General features: G+C 41.2%; 1 protein-coding gene across 5 annotated transcripts in view; it reads right to left on the reverse strand.

Moving 5' to 3' along the window:
• Positions 1 to 450: 450 nt before the first annotated feature.
• The window catches only part of ZNF827 (zinc finger protein 827), a 107,847-nt gene continuing 85,356 nt past the window's right edge, over positions 451 to 22,941 (reverse strand). For 2 of the 5 annotated variants that reach the window (XM_061354145.1, XM_061354144.1), the window contains exons 9-16: positions 13,877 to 14,014; positions 12,318 to 12,489; positions 10,683 to 10,849; positions 7,655 to 7,846; positions 7,387 to 7,564; positions 5,929 to 6,073; positions 4,844 to 5,010; positions 451 to 4,561 (exon numbers count right to left, since the gene is read on the reverse strand). In XM_061354145.1, coding sequence (XP_061210129.1) covers positions 3,754 to 4,561; positions 4,844 to 5,010; positions 5,929 to 6,073; positions 7,387 to 7,564; positions 7,655 to 7,846; positions 10,683 to 10,849; positions 12,318 to 12,489; positions 13,877 to 14,014 — 1,967 coding nt within the window. In that variant the 3' untranslated portion in view covers positions 451 to 3,753. Of the gene's footprint in view, positions 4,562 to 4,843; positions 5,011 to 5,928; positions 6,074 to 7,377; positions 7,565 to 7,654; positions 7,847 to 10,682; positions 10,850 to 12,317; positions 12,490 to 13,876; positions 14,015 to 22,941 lie in introns of those variants that run through there. The other 3 variants (XM_061354146.1, XM_061354148.1, XM_061354147.1) reach the window with 3 other exon arrangements.

A 22,941-nucleotide genomic window follows, 5' to 3' on the forward strand; every position in this document is an offset into this window, starting at 1 on the left:
TTAAAAAAATACATAGATGTAAGATGAACACAGGATGGTTCTTGCTGTCCTAATTTCACTGGGGCTCCCCCAAGCAAGGCCATGTTCACCAAACTGCTGGGTAAGGATCTGATATTGGAACTGCTGGGCTGAGGAGGGCAAGGCCAGACAATGCCATCATCCTTATGGTTGAGCCAGCTCCTCAGAAGATGTGTTATCCCCCTTGCAGAACTGATATGAGGAGAAGAAGGACAGAGAGAAGTTCTGTAGCCATTCCAGGAGTGTGTGCTGTTATTTCTTCATGAGCAGTAAGAACCAGTGCTTGCTTTCTGTTTCAACCACTGATAACACTTTCCCTTTTTACTTCATACCTTCTTGCCTTGAAGAATCCTTTCCCCCTCCCTCTAAATCAAGCCTGAATCTATTTAAGGTGAAAAAAGAGAGGAAGGAAAACTAAAAAACAAACCAGAATATAGCCAACCTTTTTAATTAGAGTATATTGTACTTCCAAACTGGATACACTAGAAATTGGCAATGCAATGTAAGATGCAAAGAAATATACCAGTTACTGTCAAAATGACCCTGTACAGCCTTATAATGCAAAAAAGCTTTATACAATACAAATTTTTATTAATGTACACAAACCTTGACAAAATGATAGTTGAACATAATACAACAAGTAAAAAAAAAAGAGACAGAAGAAAGTGCTGAGAACTTTAACTGAATTACCGAATGGAAAAGCATGCTAGCTTTCCTTAAAGAATGCATGGTGAAAACAAGTATGAAATTACCTTCATGGTGGGGGGGAGTTGATCAGGACTGTTGGTCATTAGTCAGTGGGGGGAACCTCTGGAGAACGTTAATTTCTTTAGCCTTGAACTGCAAACCAGTTGTTTTACTATGCAGGAGCTCTGATAAATACTGTATTTTTTTTCCTTAAAAAAATAAAAACCTCCTCACACACTTTTCCTTACAGAGAAAACTTATAACTTGGCAGAAAGAATTAATTTATCCTTTCCAAAGTGCTAAACAAATTCCCAGGTATATTAAACATTACTATATCAGATACTGGTAGAGTGGAACATTGTCGCATGCTGACAGCTCATTCTTGGAAGTTGCAGCCCTGTTTAAACTGCCGTTTGGTTTACATGAAGTGTCCTACTAATATTCCTACATCTTCCTCCTAGACCTTACCTGTTCTACTTTACCTGCTGGTTTGGAAAATAAGCATTTTGATTTGGAAGTGGTTGCTCATCTATGGTGGGGTCAGAGATCTACGCAATGGGTGCATTTTAAAAGAGCAGGTATAGCTTCTGGATGCAGACTGCGTATTTCATGCTGGCAAGCTACTTGATTTTTTATGCTTTGCATATTTACTAACCTGGCATTTTCTATTTTGTCTGTACTCTGGGGGTGGATGTGTGTTACCAGGAGTTCTGATGGAGTAAAGCATGGCAAACAGGGCCCTGAGTTAGGCAGGTTGCTTACAGACATTTGTACATACCTTAGAACAAATGGCTTTTCCTTACTCCTGAGACAGACAGATCTGCCACATGCTTGGTAGAACCAAAACTGCCTGCTGGAATGTAAGTAAAATGGTGGGACTTTTCTGTCCTTTAATTAGTAACTCCAAATGCTGACCTCCTCCTATTTTGGGTATTTCCCCCTTGTGAGTAGCTTCCAGTATGTTAAGAGGAGTGCACAGATTAGGATGTCCTCCCCAAACAGGAAGAGTTTGGTCATGACAGTGGAGAATGTTTGGCCATCTCAGTGCAAAACAAATGTAGGGATCTTGCAGATAGGTTAAATGATGAGTTTTGCATTACAAAAATTTTCCTACACAAGCTTCATGTATAAACTAAGGAAGACTGAATTCTGTTTCTAGTTGTGTATACGGCTAAGAGCCTTTGGGGACAAGAAATGCCTTCCTGAACTGGAGCCTTGCTTTCGTGCTGTCAAGAACAAGGGGTTGGCCTGTTGGATCCTCCCATCCCACAACAGCCTGCAGAAACCATTCCTTCAGGACAGCATGGAGGTGGGTGGATGGTGTGTAAGATGTGACTCAGGGTATCTCCTACAGCAGCTTGGCCAAGGGACAGAGAGGGGACTCTGACACAAGCTGGGTCAGACATTCTAATTCCTGGTGAAAAGACAGTGAGACCTGAATCCAAGAGCTGCCATGGAAAACAATAATCCAGTAAGAAAACATTCCTGTAAGTCATCTGACAATTTTGAAATGTTTCATACTTTATACTTCCAGTTTTAATGCAGAGTATTTTTAATCCTGATCTTCTTCCTTCCTGGATATTCAGTTGTCTAAGAAACACAAATCCATTAACAGTCAGTTAGCTTCTCGGAAATTAAGATCGCTCCTGGCTTCTTGTGATTAACAACCGTTATACAACCAATCCACATTTGCTTCTTCCTGTGATAAAGTGCTACATAGAACATGCCATTTTAATGACCATAAGTAGGAGAGTTAAATAAGTATAAAGTTAGCTTTCTAGCAGTGTCCACTCTCTCTGCCATTAACAAAAAGGAATAAAGTATTACTAATAACATGGAAAGTAGCAACAGGATTGAGAATTTGCAAGTACTGTTAAAATACTGAGGGTATAAAAGAGAACTGTGTGGTTCAAAAAGCATCTTTTTGTAGCTTTATATTTCAAAGAAGTTACTGGTACCTTTTCAAATGAACAGTCATCTTACCTTCAGCCCACATTTGGGATATTTTCTTTTTTTTTTGCAAGTGAGAAACAAACTAGTGCAAGACTAAAGCACTGTGCAAAACTGCCTTTTTTTAGTCTGAGTATTTATACCCAGAATTTATTCATACCCTTTTTTTAATCCCCTTGTTGGATTTTCTTTTTTTTTTTTCCCACCATAGGATTCTAGTTATACAAGTTGTTCCTGCAAACTAAAAGGTAACCACTGCATAATACAGTATGTATATATATATATATTTATATGCCCTTTTAAAACAAAAGATGTATGCTATGGCCCAGAGGTGAGTATTTGTTACACCTGTGTAACAGTTAAGATCTGGGCCTGCTGTGTGAGCATGTAGACTGCACACACTGCATCTGTGTGCACGTGCATACACATTTCATTGTCATGCTCTGATCCTGCAGTGCTGAAAGCAACTTTTTCCTCCTCAGTTCTACCCCAAATCCTCAAACCTTGACAACTGAGTGAGCACAAGGCATTACACAACTGAAGGAAGCTGCAAACAGCACTGAAATAATAGACCAACCCACCCTGAACCAAGCATTACTCCTTCCACAACTCTGCAGTTCAGGGAGAGATGGAAGGGAAGGGAAGGAGCATGTGTGTGAAAAGGGGAAAAGAATAAGAAATAAATAAGCCAGTACAAGGGATGTGCAAAAGCGATGTCATGGCACGCTACAGGTAGACTCTCTTCCACGCACCCGCACGCAAACCAAGCCCCCAAATAAAATGCATCAATATGTAATCTTACAAGTGCTGATTGCCATTAAGGACACTCTTATTTTTCTCAGCTTAACAAGACAAAATAGTTTCTTAGATAAGAGTACTGGGAACATGCCTCTGAAGGTAGAAGTATGCAGTAGGTCACCTCTTGGAGATTTAATAAAGCAGCTTTCATGTCAATGCAATAAGTATACACACAGAGCCATTTTCTAAACCTCACTAATGATATAGTACAAGTGTTCATTACCTCTTGGGTCTATGTTTTGCAGCAATGTATACCTGCTGGGTTTGTTGGGGTATTTTTGGTACAGAATGTAACTGCCCTCAGACAGTTTCTGCCCTTTCTGTTAGTCCAAGGTAGGCAAGGAAGGAGTGTTTAGGTGAGGAGGCACCTCCGGGTGCAGTCTGAGGTCTGGGTGGATGGAATGTGAGCTCGTAGTGGTTTTTGGGGAAAAACATTGTTAAAGGAATAAGGTGGGCATACTCTGAGTTCCAGTATTTATCAAAGCACAGGGAAGTGCCATTGATGGCCAAGGCTTTCACTGCCAGGTTTGGCTCTGCCCCGCTGCCATGTGCAGCTGACATTGCCACTGTTTGCAAAGCCTGGGAGGCAGACATAACTGAGAGGGGTGACAAGAGGTTTCTGGAGCTGTTCACTGGTAGGAGCGGACTGGCTTCCTTGGAGGTTGAATACTGGCCCTTCTTCTCCTCTTCAGAGCAGTCCCCATTCTGGTGCTTCTTCACATGGCGGCTGAAGACAAAAGGGTGGGTAGTCTTGAACAGGCACTCATCGCAGCTGAAAGTCTGGCGTGGAGCATGCTTCAGTTTCTTGTGCAAGTTGAGATTGTCTTTGCGTTTGCAGCTGTAGCTGCACTGGTCACAGTGAAAAGGGCGCTCACCGGTGTGGACACGCACATGTTCAATCAGCTTGTTGGCGGTCTTGGACAGGTAGCCACACTGGTCACACTTGTAATGGTTGCCAAGGCGGTGTTCTCGGATGTGCATCTCCAGCTCCAGCTGATTGGCTTTCACTGTCTGGCAGATCCGACATTTGTACTCCATCTTGTAGTGAGTCTTCAGGTGGCACTCCATCGCTGCGGGGCGGTTAGTGGAGTAGATGCAGAATGGGCACCTGGCAACACAGCAAGGGAAGGCATGGACAGAGAAAAGAGAAGTCACTCAGCTTGAAGACCTGCATTCCTGGTTTAACCCTGTCACTCAACCCCTCTCTGACCTACTGAAGAGGGGAAAAAGGCACTTAGTTCTCCCTGTGGAGCCTCTTTCGAATACTCAGTTCGCCCTGACACATTTCTGCTTAGAAGAGTTTTGCCCATCCAATGGCAATAGCACTCACGCATTCCTAGGAAAACACTGATTCACGCTGAAGGAGCATCCCTTTAATCTTCTGGCTTACCTTGATGGGGAAGATTCTGCAAAGCAGGCCGGGTAGTGCAGAGTGGGTGACTGATTCACAGGTACTTTGTGTAACGACATTCCTAGTGTCTGCACGAAGTCACTTTGGCCATTTTTTCCGTTAAGAAGTGGTTTAAAGTGAGTGTTTACAGATGAGTATGAAAGCAGCTGTTTAAGTAAAGATGGAATAAATTTGTAATACCACATGTACAGCAAAAGCTTAGGAAATTCCTCTTATGTGACCTTGAACAATAAGCTTGCTGAGTATCCTGCTAGGAGCAGCTGAAAGCCAGTCTGTTAGGATGTTTTGTAGGGTTTCCCATTTCTGGGAGTTGATCTAGCCATGCTCAAAGGGGGCCTGTGCTTGGCAGCATTTGCCTACAGCTGCCTCTGCCACGGCAGGAATTGTTCATGTGTGGGAACAGGATGTGGGCTCTGCTTACTCACAGCGGCAAGCGTCCGGACCAGGGTGGATGTGGCAAAGGGCCTCACCCCTGGTTCCTGAACCAGGAAGGGCCTAGAAAGCTGGAGAAGGGAAGCTTAAAAGCTTGGAAGGAAGCCCGAGCCGACCAAGCCCGGACACCAACAACTCCCAAACATACCTGCTTTTGCTTGATGTGGCTGAGAGGAAATTGGTGAGGACAGCTACCTGCCAGGGATCTCTGCTGTGCTAAACAAAGCTGCTCCCTTCCACAGCTAACTATGAGCTAAAAGAGCAGGTCTAGATAAAGAAATACAACTACAGCACTGGCTGCTGTCTTACAACTGTCTCCACTGCTGCTGATCCGCATTAACAGTGAGGCAGGTCTGCCAATTGTGTTCTAGCATTTAACATCATTTCCTAGCAGAGATCCTCTCTCTCTGTGTGTGTTTTACCTTGCTACAAGTGGTTGCACATACAGGTATAATATTAATTACCTGCCAATCAAGAGCACAGTAAGTAATACAGGAGGACAAACAAATACTAAAACATCCAAACACTTTTCCTGATGCACATCAAGCACTCTGATCCAGAGCCTAGCACTGAGACGGCTAACATAATCAGCTCTATTGCAACAGAGGACTCAGCTGTCTGTGCACATATACCTCTTCTGGGCTGGGTGCTCTCTGGATCAGAATCCCAGATTTTGACCTGGAGCAGAAGTTATCATGTTTTTTCCTCTTCCCCCACATCAAACAGGAGAGAGAAAAATACAATTTACTTAGGATCTCTTCAGGCTCTTCTGGATGCCTTAAAAAAAAAAAAAAATCACAGCTTTTTCTTAGGTGCACCTTTCAAGGTACCCAATTATTACCTGAGTTGGGCAGGAATAAATTCTGGAGACTGAGAAGCCCATTCTGTCAGGAAGGCCTGAGTCATAGGTCATGGTTCTTCCTTGATAAATAGAAAGATTCTGTGCAGCTTAACCCAAAGTGCATTAGACAACTGGTCTGTACATCCAAGACAGACATTCCGCTGTTTTGGCACACTACTTGTTTCTCAATCTGGTCATCTTCCCAGATTCAGTCATCGCATCTCAAGTGACCACAGATCCCAGTTCATGGAACTACTGAGCTGGAGACCAGATGCTGTCTGGCAAACAAAACCAGTTTTCAAAACCTGCAGTGCAAACTGATTGAGCTACTCATGGTAACGTTAACTATGGTGTGCTCAGTCACAGTGAGCTGAAAGCATCGGTTTGCTTAGCAAGAGCAATAGAAGCAGGGAGCCCTGTGCTGAACCCTGCCTGGGCATGAAGTGGTTCCAGCATCTTTTCCTGCAGCAGCTGGAACACAGAAGAGGGACGTGCATCTTGCATAACTGTTACATTTCCCTGCCCCCGGCAGTCCCTCCTTCCCTCAAGGGCCCAACTTTGACATGAGGGCACACTCATTCTCTAGAAACACTGCTCTGCACCAACAGATTTTCAAGGACACCATCTCAGCCAAAGCCAAAGGGCTCTTCTTCTTAAAAGAGTGTATTACTTCTTACATGTTAATTTATACAACACTAATCATCCCGGGCATGCAAACCAAAGCAGAAAGCAGCCAAGTTATTAATTCTTGGAGAGGACTGACTGTATTAGAGCCTAAAAGGTTATAACCTTTAAGGGTATAACTTCATACCTAGTTGCAGAGATCGTACACAGTTTAGTTTCTTTGAGCTGGGGGAAGAATAGAGCCTGTGCTGTGTGCTCTCCTTTGCTCTGATGCCTTGAAAAAAAAGCCCTTCTTAGTCTACAAACAAACACCTCTGTGTAGTGCTCCATCATTCTCTGGAGGACACATCAAATATTGTCTCCTGTTTGACTTGAAAAGGGAAAGGATCATCGTTTGCTAAAGCTCTACAACCAGTAGATACTACATCTGCTGTTAGGTTACCCACCTGCTGTAATGGTGGCAGCCTACACTAAGGACTGGGTTGAGTCACCCCAACAAAAGGAAACTCCAACTCTGGATTATCAGACATTTAACTGACCCTTCCTAATTGACTTCCTTCTGTCCTAGCCGCATAGTATTAGAGGTGCTTAACACAGTAAAAGTTTGTGTACTTGCTTTCCTTACTTGAGCCCACCGGTGGGGACAGTGTGGCATTTCTTGTGCTCCAGTAACTGTTCAGGTGTCTTCATGAACTTGTGACACACATCACACTCGAACATCCGTGTGATCAGGTGGATTTGCAGATGGCGCTCAAACATGTTTTTCGTTTTGCAGACAAAGTTACAGAAAACACATTCAAAGCCTGGAAAATAAAGCAGTAAAATGCATTCCTTATGTTGGGGCCAGACTGCGTAGAAGGTGACGAGTCTCTATTTGTTTAGCAGTGTTTTACCTTTCTCTGACTTCTCTTCAGTGTTTACTGAGGTCTGACTACCAGGCACTACGGAAATGACTAGCAGGTTGTTTGAACCCTTGTTTTTTGGAGTTATGTCTGCATCTTCTTTGCTGTTGGCAGAATCACTCAATGCTGACAGCGAAGATGAAGATGGACTGTTAGATTCACTGGGTGTCTTCCTCTCTTCAGCTGAAAAACAGAAGTAAAGAACACTAGTATAGCAGATCAGATGAAATTTCAATGATCCCATTTTAAATTTAGGAAAAATATATTTAAAGTTAATTCAAACATGCTTATAAACAAGCCTGAAATTAATTAATCTGGAAAGATTAATTTGGTAAGTTGCACCTCTTTCTTTTTTATTAGCGTTTACAACAGTACGTCTCTCAGTTTATCCTAGAACTGAGTGTGTCTGTAATGGCAGTGGGAAGGACATGTGCAACTCTACCTCATTACCAGACTGAAAATACCTCCAGAAAACACTTTGGTTAGTGCAGAGTTCAAAAACAACAAAACCCTTGTCACCCAGAAAGGAAGCAGAGCTTCGGCAGCTTTGGGATGTGGAAACCAAAGTGCCTACTGGTCCAAGCTAAACTTCCCCTTTTTTCTGTTTATGTGGGTCCAATAGCTAAATCTGGGAAAAAGGGTAAAGGAGAATAATTTCACTCACTGTACTGAGGAGCATCCTCACTAATAAGAGATAACAGCTTATTTTATTGAAGATAATTAATTTAAAAAATGTTGTTTAACTGGATCTAAAACTGAAACCCATTGGTTTCTTTATGTGTGCAATAAATGCATGAAGTTCAAATCCCAAACCCTGTCACACACTAGAAATGAAGCAGAGGTGATAGTTATCATATGAGAACTGCTGTGAGCCAACGATGTGCAAATTATTACCTCCCACCTATGTCTTGGTTTAACCAGAGCTATGTTAAAAAGAAACTTTCCTAAAATTTCATATTCTCCATGTGATCAAAGGCCTCTGCAAACACCAGTCCTTGTGTGCCTAACTTTAAACTGATGAGCGGCACCTTTAAGTCTAAGATAAAAATGCAGGAATGCACTAATGAAATCTGATGACTCAAGCTGTCAATAGGGAGGATGACTGGGATATCATATAGAAAGATTTGCTGACCTTGGGGACCAGAGTAATAGAAATGGAATGAAATTTAATAGCACAGAGTACAAGGTTATGACCTGGAGGGCCAGTAACAAGAATTTTTGCTACAAATGAGGAGTGCTTAGGTTGGAAACAGTCAAGGAAAACAAAAGAAGAATTTGAGCAGAACATGGGATGAATATGAGCAATCAGGGGAGTCTTCAAGGAAGGTAAATATGATCACAGAATGTTATTGTGTGATTTATTCCCAGTAGCTGCTGCTGTTTTACACTGCCACCACTACTTCGCTTCACCATGTACAGCTGTGATTGCATATGTCGAACAGAGGTTCTAACAAGAACATATGCAGTGAGGGATTGGCAGAGTCAGAAAACTGTGTTTCATCTCAGAAAAGGCTCCATGTACATTTAGAGGGGAGACGGTCATTCTCTATAAATATACTAAGGGAATAAATACAGTGGTAGGAGGGAAGAAAGGTGGAGGAAGCAAGAGGTGGACTGCTGTTTCAGATAAAGGACTGTTCTGGCACAAGAGCAACGTGCATGTATTCTGCTTCTCAGTAAGACACACTGGAAATATCTTAAAAGTCCCTAATCTTTAATGCAGAAAAATCTGCAGCTGCCTATCTATAGAAGTAGTTGGTTTAAAACAATTACACTTGTTTGAAGACATATGCCAACATCCTTACAAACAGGCCTTTTATGACTTGCTAACATCCCAGGGTAAGGGACTGGAGTTGAGTGACCCAGAAAATCCATTCTATTTTTCATTCTCTGTATTTGCCATATGTGTTAAGCATTTGGCTGAATCACCAGCTGAATGGCTCGATTTGACAGGGTGAAGGAAGAACAAGGGAGGTTTTACACAGTATAAAGTTTTTACATGGCTACAGGTGGCATTTCTCATTTGCCTTGACTTCCTATATGTGGAGTAAGATGCAAATATTATCAGGGATCAGTGCTGAGAGCTATGCTAGCATAAAAACCCTTGAGAGCTCTCCAGTACTGTGTGTTTCTGTAGTTACATTTAACTCATGTATCTATGAGCACAACAAACTGCATTCTTCTCTCCCTTCTCCATCCCTCCCTGTTTTCTCAATTTTATTCCTGGTAGGACAGGAAAAGCAATTTAGCAATGGAAAAATTGTGCTGGATGCAATTCAGGTTCAGTATTGTCAACACAATTGCTCGTAGGTTTGTCGCAGCAAAATGCTCCTGCCTGGTGTTGTAAGAGAAATTAATTAAAAGGATTCTAATTTTCTTCTCCTTAAATTATGCCAGACTTCATTAGTTGCACTAAGCATATGGAGCTTGTTTGAAAACTGCTATTGCTCTTCTCTTTGGCTATTAAGTGAACAGGGCCAGGGAGAGAACACATGACTTGTTCTGTTATTTAATATAAAGTTACATTTATGGTATTGCTGAATCACAGTGTCAACTAAATATCCGCCTGAGATTCCAAACTGACAGACTGTGGAGGCAAACACACGGAAGAGCGAAGCTCAACATATTGTGTATTTCAAATTTGCAGCCAGGTATGCGCAGTTAGCATTCAAAGTCACCTTATCACCACTGAAGTCAGACCAGGATTTTGATGAAATAGTAAACCAGTCAGAAAAACAAACAAAATATGCTGACTTCAGTGGGGAGGGGATTTGGGGGATAAGGGGAATAGCAAGAAGGAGGGCTAAGTAGTCCTTCATTTATTTTACTAAGCCTGAAAACTGATCTTCACTACCAGATTATTTGCCTGGCTGGAGTCCAATTCACTTTAACTTTGAGAGATCAGGCCTTAATTAGCAAGCATTTCAGTGAAAGTAGAGTGCTAATGGGAAGTGTGAAGGTTGCACCTAAAAAGCAAGGAAGAGAGAGATCACTGCAGCTGGGAGAGAGGGATCATCACCTGTGTGCTTGCTGTTGACATGAGCCTTCATATCTGCCTCTTCCATGGTGACAAAATCACATGCTGTGCAGCAAATGGAGAACATCCACTGCTCTTTATCCACATGGAGGGACATATGACTGACAAACTGGACATTCATCTCGGTCTCAAACCCACACACATGACAGCTGCAAGCAGAAGGGAATTCAAGAGTAAGAAACATTAAAGCCCAAACCACAAACAGAAGCGTACTGCCTTTCCCTGAATCTGCAAGAAAAACTCACTGCAGATTTCTTCTCTTCCTCACTGTTGAATGTTCACTGCAAAATTCGTCTGCTGAGCTGCCTTTGAACTGATGGCCATGCCAATGTGATTAAGGGCAGGCACAATGCAACAATCCTGTACATGCTATAATGATGCTAAATAATCATAAAGTTAATTAAAAACTACAGATTCCAGATGCTGCGCATCACCTAGCCGATTCCTTTGGGCAATAAGAGACACTGCAGCTCTGCCAAGATATTTAGTATGGCTGATACACTGACAAACGGAGAGCTTGCTGCACACTCCAGGAGTTATTTTCAAGCCCTGGAATGGTTCCCATGCCAAACTGGGATCTTGTGCAAAACTGCCTGGCAGTTTCAGCATAAGCAAGTAAAAATGGGTTCAAACATTTCTTATGCTTGACGGCAAAACAGCAGTCATCAGATATGCAAAGAATTAGCAGGGATACAGATTTCACAGCCAGTGCATAAACACAGGGATATTGAGAGGCAATGGAAAAGACCCTTTAACTTTCTTTGCAGAGTCCTCCTCTTGTTTTGATTAGGCCATTAACATTTAAAACAAGCCAAAAATATTAAAAAAGGCAAAAGCAAAATACTCTAGGGTACTATTTTGCTTTCCTAAGGGGGATGGACTGGATAATCTAATCCAGCAGGTCTCATTCGCTTCTTACTTCTATGATTTTATAATTAAATCTGCCCTTGGCACTTTGACTGAAAGTAAGAGTAATTTGGTAATCTGGTTGTCCACTGGAGTGCAGAACGCAGTTTGCAGAGCACACAACATTGTGTGCAACAAGGAGAGTGTCCAAATATCCATTTTATCTGGGCAGTTCCTTTTAATTTTTCAGGCGAATGCTCGTAAAGGTTTTCCTTCTTTCATCATGTTGGTCACTGGATGTATATAACTTTAGCAAATGGAGGAAATGTGTGTATCAATATGAGAATTCTTACTATGTTTTACTATTTGATGGCGTAGATTCAGCTAAAAACAATGAGCTGTCAGAGGCAACTGGAAGCACAGTGCTTTAGATTTGCCATGAATCCATGCAATGGGATGTTTCCAAAGACAAAACTTAAATGAACACTGCATAAAAAGTTAAAGAAGCTTTTAAGAGCCCAGCTGCCTTATAGAGCTGTTCAGCAAAACCAACCCAAACCAACCCCAGAATTTCTCCCACTGGCCAGCCAAGTCAAACAGCATGAGGCAGCCAGCTGGGTTTTGCTACTAAGCTCAAATCAGGTATGGGCAAAATAAATACTTTCATCACAGTTCTGCCCTGTGACACCAGAAGGGTGGCCCTGTCTTTAGGAGGCAGGTAAGACATTCAGATTCCAGTGCCTGGTGTACAGCCCCTATTTGGGTCCTCACCTGTAGTAGTAAGGATGCTTCTTTCCATCGCTGCCTTCAGAAGTGACAGCGCTGACAATGTCTTCAGTGTCTGTACTCACCAGCTTCACAGAATGGACAGTCAGGTGCTGGTTCAGATTAGCACGGCACTTAGCAGCATAGGGGCACAAGTGGCATTTGTACTTTCTCTCTTCTGAAAAGAAACAGAAAATCTTACATGTATACTTCATTTTGAAGCAAGCTACTTTTAAAGCTGCCAATAACCAAGCATGCATTCCTTTGGGCTTCTCCAAACAGCTTTCCCAATGAGGTACTTTGGGGGCTTGGCTTTTTGGAAACTTAGAGGAGTTCATAGCAATTACTCAGAAAAAAACTAATTTGGAGGTGGTTTAGGGCTGTTTGTTTTTAACTTTCTCTACCATTTGTAGTCAGATAATATAAAACTTTATAAACTGGAAAAGTGGGGCAACTGCTGCTCTGAGAGCCGCAGAAGAGCCAGTAGAGAAAGAGGTCAGTAATCTACAACTACTTCCTTTACCTAGCATCTTTTATTTGATTTTTTGTCCAGTTGAGGTTGTCCCTGTGATCAGTCACAGACAGCTGATGGTTGAAGATTCTGTATTAAAATCTTAGGGTTAGGAAGAAAGGGGACACTATATCATTAGGCCAGTTCTGAACACAAACTAATAAAAACCCCTCACTTTTGAGGTGAAAAAAATTAACTAAAATAAATAAAGTAAAATAAAATAACTAAACATTACATCAGCTTTTACAACCTTTCTCTTTGAGGAGCTGCTGCTCTAAATTTGAATATAATGTTACAAGTGTTAGGGGAAAGGCATTCAGTATAGCAGCTATTTGACTAAGGAAACCCCAAGACACCATGGAACAGAGCATTTGAACTCTTTCAGCATGGCTCTACTAGGTCCTGCAATGTACACTGCCACTATACCAATAATATTTTTCAGCACTGCATGAGAAATTCTTGCTTTCAAGTCTTATTTTGTGCAGTGCACCTCAGCAGGCTGACAAGGTGCATCTTCTGTATAAAAACTCTTGGTCTCAGTTGAAGTGATTCACTTTAAGAAAGTTAGTATGGGGTAGAAGAGCCCCATTTCCTCTCAGAACTAGATGATGAAGGCAAAGATGAGTGACAGATATCAAATCCTTTCAGTTTCACCAGATCTGAGACACCAAGGCCAAATCATTTGTTGTTCAGTGGCACTTAGAAAGCTCATCAGGTGAATGTAAGAAAGGCTGTGGCTTCTCTTCAGAGCTCCATTAACAGGCTTGGTTAATCAGATGGTATCTACAGGCTGGTCTACTGGAACCTGGACAAACTGGAATTTACACATTTTGTAAAGATAAATTACAACTGGGCTGTAAAGAAGTAAAATGTCAGTTAACTCCCTGAACACCACTCTGACATTCTATCCTGGTTTAGCGCTTGGCTCTGCTCTACGTGCAAGGAGCCAAGAATGGCTTTCACACTCTTCTGCTTGCATTCTTCCCCCTCCACTCAAACAAACCATGATGACTTCCTCAGCACTGTAACAACCAGCCACAAAGCATTGGCTTACCTGTGTGTAGTGAGAGATGCCGGGACAAAGTCTGCTGTCGACCGAACACTTTTCCACACACATCACAGGGAAAGAGCTGGTCATTAAATTTCCAAGATGGCAATCCATTTCCCACCTCCAGACCCAGCTTTTCTGTTTCTATGCAAAAAAAAAAATCAACAGAAAGTTGTATTTTAAGAACACTGATGACTTGCAAATTCCATTCAGCAGAATCCTATAGATGTCATATAAAATGCAACACCTCAGCTGCATGCTGTGTGATCTGGCACATGAGTTCATGTAAAAAGGAAACTCCTAATGATGGAAAGGGAATTAATCTTTCACACAGCGTCTTTCATACATAGTCTAAAGCAGAACATTTACTCAGAGTGTTCTAGACACAGAGGTAGTTAAAAGAATTAAACCAAGTTATGTAATGAGAGAAAGTCAAGAGTAAGCAGCGCAAAGCATTAACCTCTAATTCTGTTTTTTGTAGAGGCCACTCCATTGGCTTTTTCAATCACCCACCTTTGCCTGGTGCATGAAGAAGGCCTGGTACGAGATGGTGGTCCTACACCAGGTTATTATTCATGGCTGAAGGAAGATTTCCAACCCTTTTCGACTGACAAAGGAATTTTTGCTTCATGAGCAGACTTACATTGAAGGGGAACATAAGATTGCTCAGCCAAACATTAAACCAAGAGGACACAGCATGCCAACAAGTGGCTGCTATCCAGCATAAGCTCTACCTAGCACCTGTTGTTCTTGGGCATCAGAATCCCCAGCAGCTTAGAGGGCCATCCAATGATAAACTTGAGACCCAGAGTGAGCCATTATCTTTAAAGAAGAGGTTTTAGTTGTTTCAGGGACAGAGCCTGCCATACAAAAAAGAAACTCCACGCAGCATAAAACACAGACATGAAGGCACTCTGTAAGGACGTAGAGAGAAAAGGGCTGGGAATGAGGAAGAGGAATAAGGGTAACACAGTGCTTCAAGAAGATAAAAGCATGGCCAGTTTTGATCTCAACATAAGGGAGCAGAGAGTCAATGGAAACCACCAGGGATAGCAGTGATGCTACTTAGCTCAGTAAGAGAAACAGTATCAGCAAGCCTCGTGTAAAGAAATACTCTCTGCAAAGGAACCTGCTGTCTGAGGAGAAGGGACCCCTGTGATGAGAGGTGCATGAAACTGCAAGGGTATTCAGCAGCTTTCCTAATCAACAGCCAGTGGTGAGGGGGCTTGGTTTAAGACTTCTGGTAAAAGACCTTCTATCTCCACTGGAATGACAGATGCTACATGCAGAGCACTTTTCTAACTTGACACCGCCTGTGAGAGTGCTACCCAGAACTAGCTCCACCAGTGCATGTGTACCTACCATGATGAAGGAAAACCATTTAGTCGGGATTTTCAGGTAAACAGGAGAAAAGGAGCTGGGAACAGAAGTACAAAAACATTGTACTGAGTGTGAGTTACTATCATGGAGGCTGGCACAAACCAGTAAAATCTTCATCCGATGAAGCACTGAGAATGAACACCCCCTTGCACAGGAAACCCCTCACTGACAGAGCCACCTACCACTGCAGGTTTCACTGAATGCATCTCTCCTTCACAGATAGGTGTCCAGATGGCTTCACTGTGGTTTAGGCAAAGAGCTGTTACATACTGTAGTCAATTTAGGCAATAATAAAAACATGCCTCATTTGGGACAGAGATTCCACACAGCAATCTCAGCAAGTGTAAGGATGGCTGTAGTTGCCAGCCCCTTTCCAGCTGCAGTTACTTTCTCCTGTGACCCTGTATTATACAATATCCAGCACATTTTGTACACACAGTGTCCAATGTTCAGCACACCTGAGGACTTCTGAGGCTCCTCTGAGTGCTACCACCCAAAACCACATTTTTCTTAAATGAATTATAGTTAGAGAACAAGTTCTGCCTACTCAAAACAGTCATTTTGTGAAATTAAGGAAGAAGCCTTCTCCCCCAATCCCCTAAGTGCTGTAAGTGACCTGCAAGAACTTCAATAACGAATTATTCCCTTTGTTACTATCCTTGAATTAAACACAATAGAAAAATATGACTCTCTACTAATGCTATGGATATTTTAGCAGAGCTTTTTGAGTACATAATCAAAACAGTGCTTCTAAAGAGGGAGATGGTAATAATTATAAGAGAAGGTCACAAGGGCATAGGTTGCTTCAATGTGGTCACAACAAAAATGTATTAATTGGGACACATACCAAACAAGCAGGCTCAAGTAAGCTAGTCTCTTAACAATTCATTTCAGCATTAGTCATCAGCCCTCTTTCATCTCTTAAGAGGAAGAAACATAATATCCTCTTCCCTATGGTGGATTTATAGCTATCAGTTCTGGGAAGCTCATGGGAAACTGGAAAAATATCAGCTTTCTGATTATCTCGAGCTGTTCTAAGCTAGTCCCTTGCAAAGCAGCTGCACATTTTTCACTGATGCAAAAGAGGACACTGTAGGTATTTTGAAAGTACTTCTGTTTACTTTAAAGATTTACTCTTGGAGTCCTAACTACAATGCTTCTTTCTTCTCTTTCGGCTGAACCTTCTCTCAATGGTAAAGTGCTTTTCCTATTCAGCAAGCTGCTTACCTTATTCATGGGAAACCAGAGTTGGTCTCTGATGCAACAAGAGCCTCAGCACTTCATTCTCAGCTCCAATGGAAACCCTGTGCTTCCACCCACCTTACCCTCTGGGTGGCTTTTCCTGCAGCCTGGCGACTGGAGCTCTGTGTCCATACAGTGGTCCCCAGAGCACACCCAGCCAGTGACCTGAAGAATCAGGTGAGCACTCTACCCAGTCAGCATCATTATCTTTTAAGAATACCTTACACAGTGGCCAGGAAGAAGATGGACTGAGACCAACTAATCTTAAATAACAAATCACCATTGTGAGAGATGTCCCACAGAAATCCATCTTTCACCATGACATGCCTATACTAAAATGAAGGGGAGAAGGGAAAGAAAGAAAAAAAAGAAAAAAAGAAAAAAGGACTTATATAAGATTTCTGCTTTAAACAAATACTCCACAGCAAATCCAGAACTTCTGGGTTCCATGGAAATTACAAACATTAACATTACAAAATAACATTAAAATTATTAAGTAATAGACTGCTTTTCTGTATGGGTTCTGGAGTTTAAGACAGAATACTCTCAGTACAATGGAAGGCCTCCAAGTTCTCTAGTACATCATTAAAAAGTAATAGAAAGATTAAAACTCAGTATATTACAGGCTAGTGATGAAATCATTTTGAAATTGTTTTGTGTAGCAGTCTTAAGAGCTAAAAACTTTATATGAAGCTTAATTCTCAGTGAAATATAGTGAAATACACCTTTATGGACACCTTGCCTGCCTTTCTGTGCCACCTGGTATCATTTCCCTACTACCCACAAGTCAACTTCATAACAAGCAGCTGTGTAAAACTGATCATCCAAGATGGGATTACAACTGCCAGGAATGTCACCTTGTGTATTGTCCCTGAGGTGAGAATAAGGTGGACATTAACTGGAGAAATACTGTTCTGTCCCTCCTCTTGCCTCTCCAAATAGATTAATTTCTGGCAAACAAAGCCGAGCTGCTTATGAGAGTCACTATTTACCCCCTTCCTAAGCTGTTGGCCATAATTCTGGCCATGGATGCATCTTCAGTTTTCACATTATTTTCCTTCTCCTATCCTCAAACTGGTAACATCAATACGGTGAGTGCACTAACCATTTCTTCTGAAAAGCCCTTAGCCAGGTTTTTATCAAGAAACACTTGAGAGAAGATACCATATCTGGTTGAAGCTGTAATTGAAGAAGAGAACAAAGTGTGACCTGAATACGTAAGTAACTCTTTACAGTCAACCAAATCAGCTTTGTGACTGCTAGAAGCTATCATGCATAAAAAGTTCCCCAGGGACCAGTTACCGATAGTGGACTCTGCTATGTGGTACTTTGATTACTTACTTTCTTTTACTTAGCTTATGTATTTTTCAATTAGTGCTTCACAGTGTTTTATGATACATTATGCTTTAACCTGTTGTTCAGTGCCATGTCTACCTTTGTATCTTTATGCTAATAACTCAAAGAATGAAACCACTATTTAACTGGAAAAGTCAAAGCTAAAAAAATAAACCAAACAAAAAGTATGCTGAAGTGTTATTCAAAGAAGATAAAATTCATATTTATAACCTTTGCTGTTTTACTGTCTGCTCTCACATCCTACAACTCACTTTAACAGCTGCTGCTTGGTTTCATCTTCACACCTCCATAAACCTCAGAAGCAGCAAAATCCACAAAGGGCGGATCAGTATGGTCACACAGAATCCTACAGATATAAATTAAATAGACTGCCCTTTGCAGTAAGTATTCCTTAAAGAGGGGGAAGTGAGAGGTGCTGATGAGTCTTTCCAAGGAAGGTCAAAATTTATTATTCCTCCATTCAGGTCATATTTATACTTTGGGTTATTCAGACAGTTTGACACCACACAGATGGTCAAGAAGAAATCAGGTAAGTAATTTTGAAAATGAAATTAACAGCAGTCCTGTGAAGGGAGAAAACAGAGAGTGGTGGTTAGGCTATTTTCACTCAGTCCTGCTTGCAAACCAAATACAATGAAGGAAACAAGTTAGATGTCTGGAGGATCTGGTGACAGAACAGCCACCTAGGGTGAGTCTGACAGCTAAGAGGGAAAGATGGCTAAACTCAGACTAGAAGATAAATTAGGAATAGGTAGATGATAGCTGATGATACAGAAAAAGATGGAAGGAAGTAGGCACCTCATACTCCAGGGGCTAAAACTTGATGTGAAGCATACAAGATGCAGAAGGAAGCTCCCATGGGAAAATGCATCTAAAAAAATTCCACCAAATCAGCAAATGAATAAACTGACCAAGAAACAGTGCTGGAAAAGATAACTGGGTCTCTGTGAGCTCATGGCAAGAGGATGAACGCGTTCAGTAGTGCAGATGTCCCATAACGAGGCACCTCACTTTGCTCTGAAAGACTTAGGACATTAAGCAGTCATCAGGTAACTATTGGTTCCTACCAGCCTGAAGTGGATTGCTGCTAGCCTGTCCTCTGCAATCTTTCTAGTACCCCATTTACACAAGAGGTAAATATACTCTATGCAGCTCTGTATGAACATCACAAAAACTCATTGCATTTGTAAGGTTGTTCCTATTTTGACAAAATGATTTCTTTAGAAACAAGGTATTCAGGTCAGGCAACTGTGCAAATACTGCTTTAAAAAACATTTAATTTGGTTAAAGAAATTTTCTTTCATTTTTCTGTCTGCATTCATCTATATTATTATAATGTCTTTCTACTTTCTGCACTGTCCTCATCATCAGATATGCATTTTATTGCTTCGGAGCCTTCCACTTACATGTTCATCTATCACCTCTGGCAAACACACTGTGTTTAAAAATTGAGAACTCCTTTTGTGAAATATGTAATTAAGTCTCTCCTGCAAGCTTGTTTGCTGAAAGCCTGTGAAAATCTCACAAGCTCAAAAATATACTGACTACATGAAATTGCAGCACTCCAAACAGTATATATCTTACTCCTTTCCCAACTTACTTTCACAAAGGTTTCATTTACAGCACTAGAATTCTTATTTCTAGGAAGTCAGTTAAAATAAATGGTGGAATATTTCCAGGTACTGTAGTTCCCAAGTAAGGTATGTCTTGCAACTTATCTAAGGTATCTGTGATCCTGAGTGGTCCTGCAGGCTTCATTTGTCACTGCCAGCATCACAGCAACCTGTCTGGTCTTGTTTTAGGACATATCTTTTACTGTGAGCAGACTCATCCACTATTAGCCAGAGATAAAGAACTTCTTTTTGGCGTGAGAGTTTTCTATATTCCCCACAAAAGAAAAAGAAGATTTGTTTTTTTTAAAAAATAACCCTCAAGCTTCAGCAGAACTCACACCAGCTCTTCCTGACCCCTCAGTGATCTTTTTTTTAGTGCCTTTATGCAGCTATTAAAAGTAGTCAGTGCTGTCCCCTCTAATATCAATACAGGACGTCTGTTCAGACAAACCCAGGTCCTCTTGTGAGTGTGGCTGGCTGGCCAGTGGTGAGCTTGCACCAGCCTGGGAGGGGTCTATGTAGCCATGCTCCCATTCACAACTTGCATCAGGTATGGGAAGTTATTCAGAGGGATTTAATGATACTGTAATAAGAAAAAATTAAAATGAACACAAAATTATTGCTCAAATAAAAGAACCCAAGTTCCACTTGTGAGTGGAACACGTACTTTTTGTTTCCTAAGTCCTGAAAAGTTGGACATAATCACCTCATGGCAGCCTTCCAGTATCTGAAGAGGGCCTATAGGGATGCTGCGGATGGACTCTTCATTAGGGACTGTAGTGAGAGGAGAAGGGGTAATGGGTTAAAACTCAAACAGGGTAAGTTTAGATTGAATATAAGGAGGAAATTCTTTCCTGTTAGGGTGGTGAGGCACTGGAATAGGTTGCCCAGGGAGGTTGTGAATGCTCCATCCCTGGCAGTGTTCAAGGCCAGGTTGGATGAGGCCTTGGGTGATATGGTTTAGAGTGAGGTGTCCCTGCCCATGGCAGGGGGGTTGGAACTTGATGATCTTAAGGTCCTTTCCAACCCTAACTATTCTATGATTCTATGATTCTAAGGACAGAGCAACTGCACAGAGGAAGCAAAGAAAGGCTCCTTGCTAAATAAAAAACTTTACCAACTAATGCTCTCATTTTTTACTCAAATGAATTTGCAAATACCTAACATTACTATGGAGTATGGTAAAAAGCAACAATGTAATGTAATTTTAAATCCTTGATATGGAAGAAAGAACCCAAGTGAATTTCTGTTTCAGTAGCATAGTGCTTAAGTTGATCTTTCTAAAAGCATCAACTATGAAAGTTGGAAATGTTTTAGTAAAGAGCTTGCATGAACCACAAAAAGAAACATTAATATTGTGTACAGAAGTATTCCACATATGCGATGATAGGCAACAAGACTTTAAAAGGTCACTGAGAAGTGATAAAGATGTTGGGGCTTGTGAAGAGAGTAATAACAAAAAAGCAAAAGTGAACTTTAACATGCCTCCATAGAGGAACATGGGAAAACAGTGAAGCCCACTTCATTACTAGGACTGAGACTGCTGCTCAGAAACAGAAGCAGTTTGAAAAAACAAAGCCTGAGTTAGGGCAAAGGCAGAGACACACAGACTTCAAAACCCAAGGCCACTCCCCACCATTTACCTTTGCATCAAAACTAACACCCATTTTAACCTAACTTATACAACAGAAGACTTCCAAGTAAACCATGGGGCTTATGATAACCTTCACCTGCATTATAAAGCTTTGAGATTTGCTTTTATTTCTGTGTTAAGCTCAAAACAGTAGAAAACCAAGAAGGGAGAAAATTTCCAGTTTAAAACTTAAGCCAATCTATGTAAATTCTGTGCAAGGCGGCTAGAATTGCAGATTTTTAAGGAACCCTAAAGTTGCAATAATGTTGCAGTCATTTCCTGAAGATTATTTTTACAACACTAACATCAAATTGAGGATAACACTGGACAATACCATCTATTCCCCTGAACTTGTAATATCCACTGTACTAATTAGCTTATGCTAATTATGCACAGACAGGATTGTCTTGGTGGTAACTTCATTCCTTACACAGTAGGAAAGGATAAAATGATGTAAAACTCTTGACATATGCAAAGTAAGGCCGTGAACTGTGAATTTACTAGCCAAAAAGAAGTAGTCTGGAAGAGTCCTTGTAGCTCACTTGCTCCAGTAGTTCCTTAATCATTCATAGTTACCACAGTGAAGGTGCTCAGTTTGGTTTCATGACTACAGATGATGAAATGCCCAGATGGAAAGTAGTTTAGTTTTTTCACTAAAGGATTAAGACATAGCAAGAAAGGGATAGGAAGCACCAACAAATCCACTCATCCAGAACTGTTTTTAAAGCTCACCTGATCATTGTTGATCAAGAGAACCATCAGTCCTTTCAGCAGCAAAGAGCTCCATCGTCATCGTTACATTTTTGCTTGTTTAGAAATACTAACTGCTGTAAATAAAAGTTAAATTCTGCATCTATTGTCAGAGAAAAACCTGATAATGTGCTGTTACCTTTGCATAATATATTGTTTCAATATAATGCTAGAGTATCCTTCTGAAAATACCCTCATGATAACTGTAAGATGTGCCATAATGAATTTACACAAGCTCTCTCTAATTAACTCCCAAATAGGTGGCCCTCACATCCAGTTCAACCATTTACACTATTTGTAACATTTATTTTGGATGCCACAACACTGGGTTCACATGAACTTATGAAAGCATAATTTGCTCCTATTTTAAAATCACAATTAATTAATTTCCATAATGCCAACAGCTTTCTACCCTTTTAATTTCTTTCCTACAATTCTGCTTAAATCACACTTCCTAAGTAACCCTTTCAAGAATCATGCAGACCCATCTATGCACATTTAGGACCACTGAGGTGAATGCACAAATATTCCCTTTTTTGCTTTCCTATTTGTCACTGTGCTTCTACTTGGAAGCCCACCTGAAACAGGGGCTTTTCTTTCCTAGAAAGAAGGTAATAACACATCCAGGGCACTTTGCAGAGGCTAACGCTAGCACTCCCCATCCAACATTCAGACACAAATAAAGACCTTGGCCTTTACACTGTATTTTTTTTTTTTTCCAGCCTTCTGCATCCTTTTTAGTGAAGCAAAACCTGCTGTACCAGAGAAACTGGAAGCTGGTGATCAGCGCCTCAGTAGAGAATGCAAAGCCCCAGCTGCAGGCTGAGTCCCTCTTCCTGAGTTGGCTGAATTAATACAGGAGTCAAAACTAGATGAAACTAACTGTCAACATTTGGCCACATCCACTTTTCCATGCTTCAGCAAGGTGCCAGAGAGAGGCACCACCCTTCACTGTATATGTTTGTTGCTGTATAAGAAAACTTCTTCCTGCTTTTACTGCAGATTCCCCCAGTGATAAGCAGTGAATCTGCAATTTCCTTGAAGCCCTTAACTCATTTTTTAAAGAGATTTACCTCTTTCCGCTCTCTCTCCATTAT

The sequence above is a fragment of the Neopsephotus bourkii genome, unplaced genomic scaffold (assembly GCF_033783945.1).
Source record: "Neopsephotus bourkii isolate Nb327-2 ecotype Australia unplaced genomic scaffold, CSIRO-AGI_Nbou_v1 NB_718, whole genome shotgun sequence".
In the NCBI taxonomy this organism is placed as follows: Eukaryota; Metazoa; Chordata; class Aves; order Psittaciformes; family Psittacidae; genus Neopsephotus; species Neopsephotus bourkii.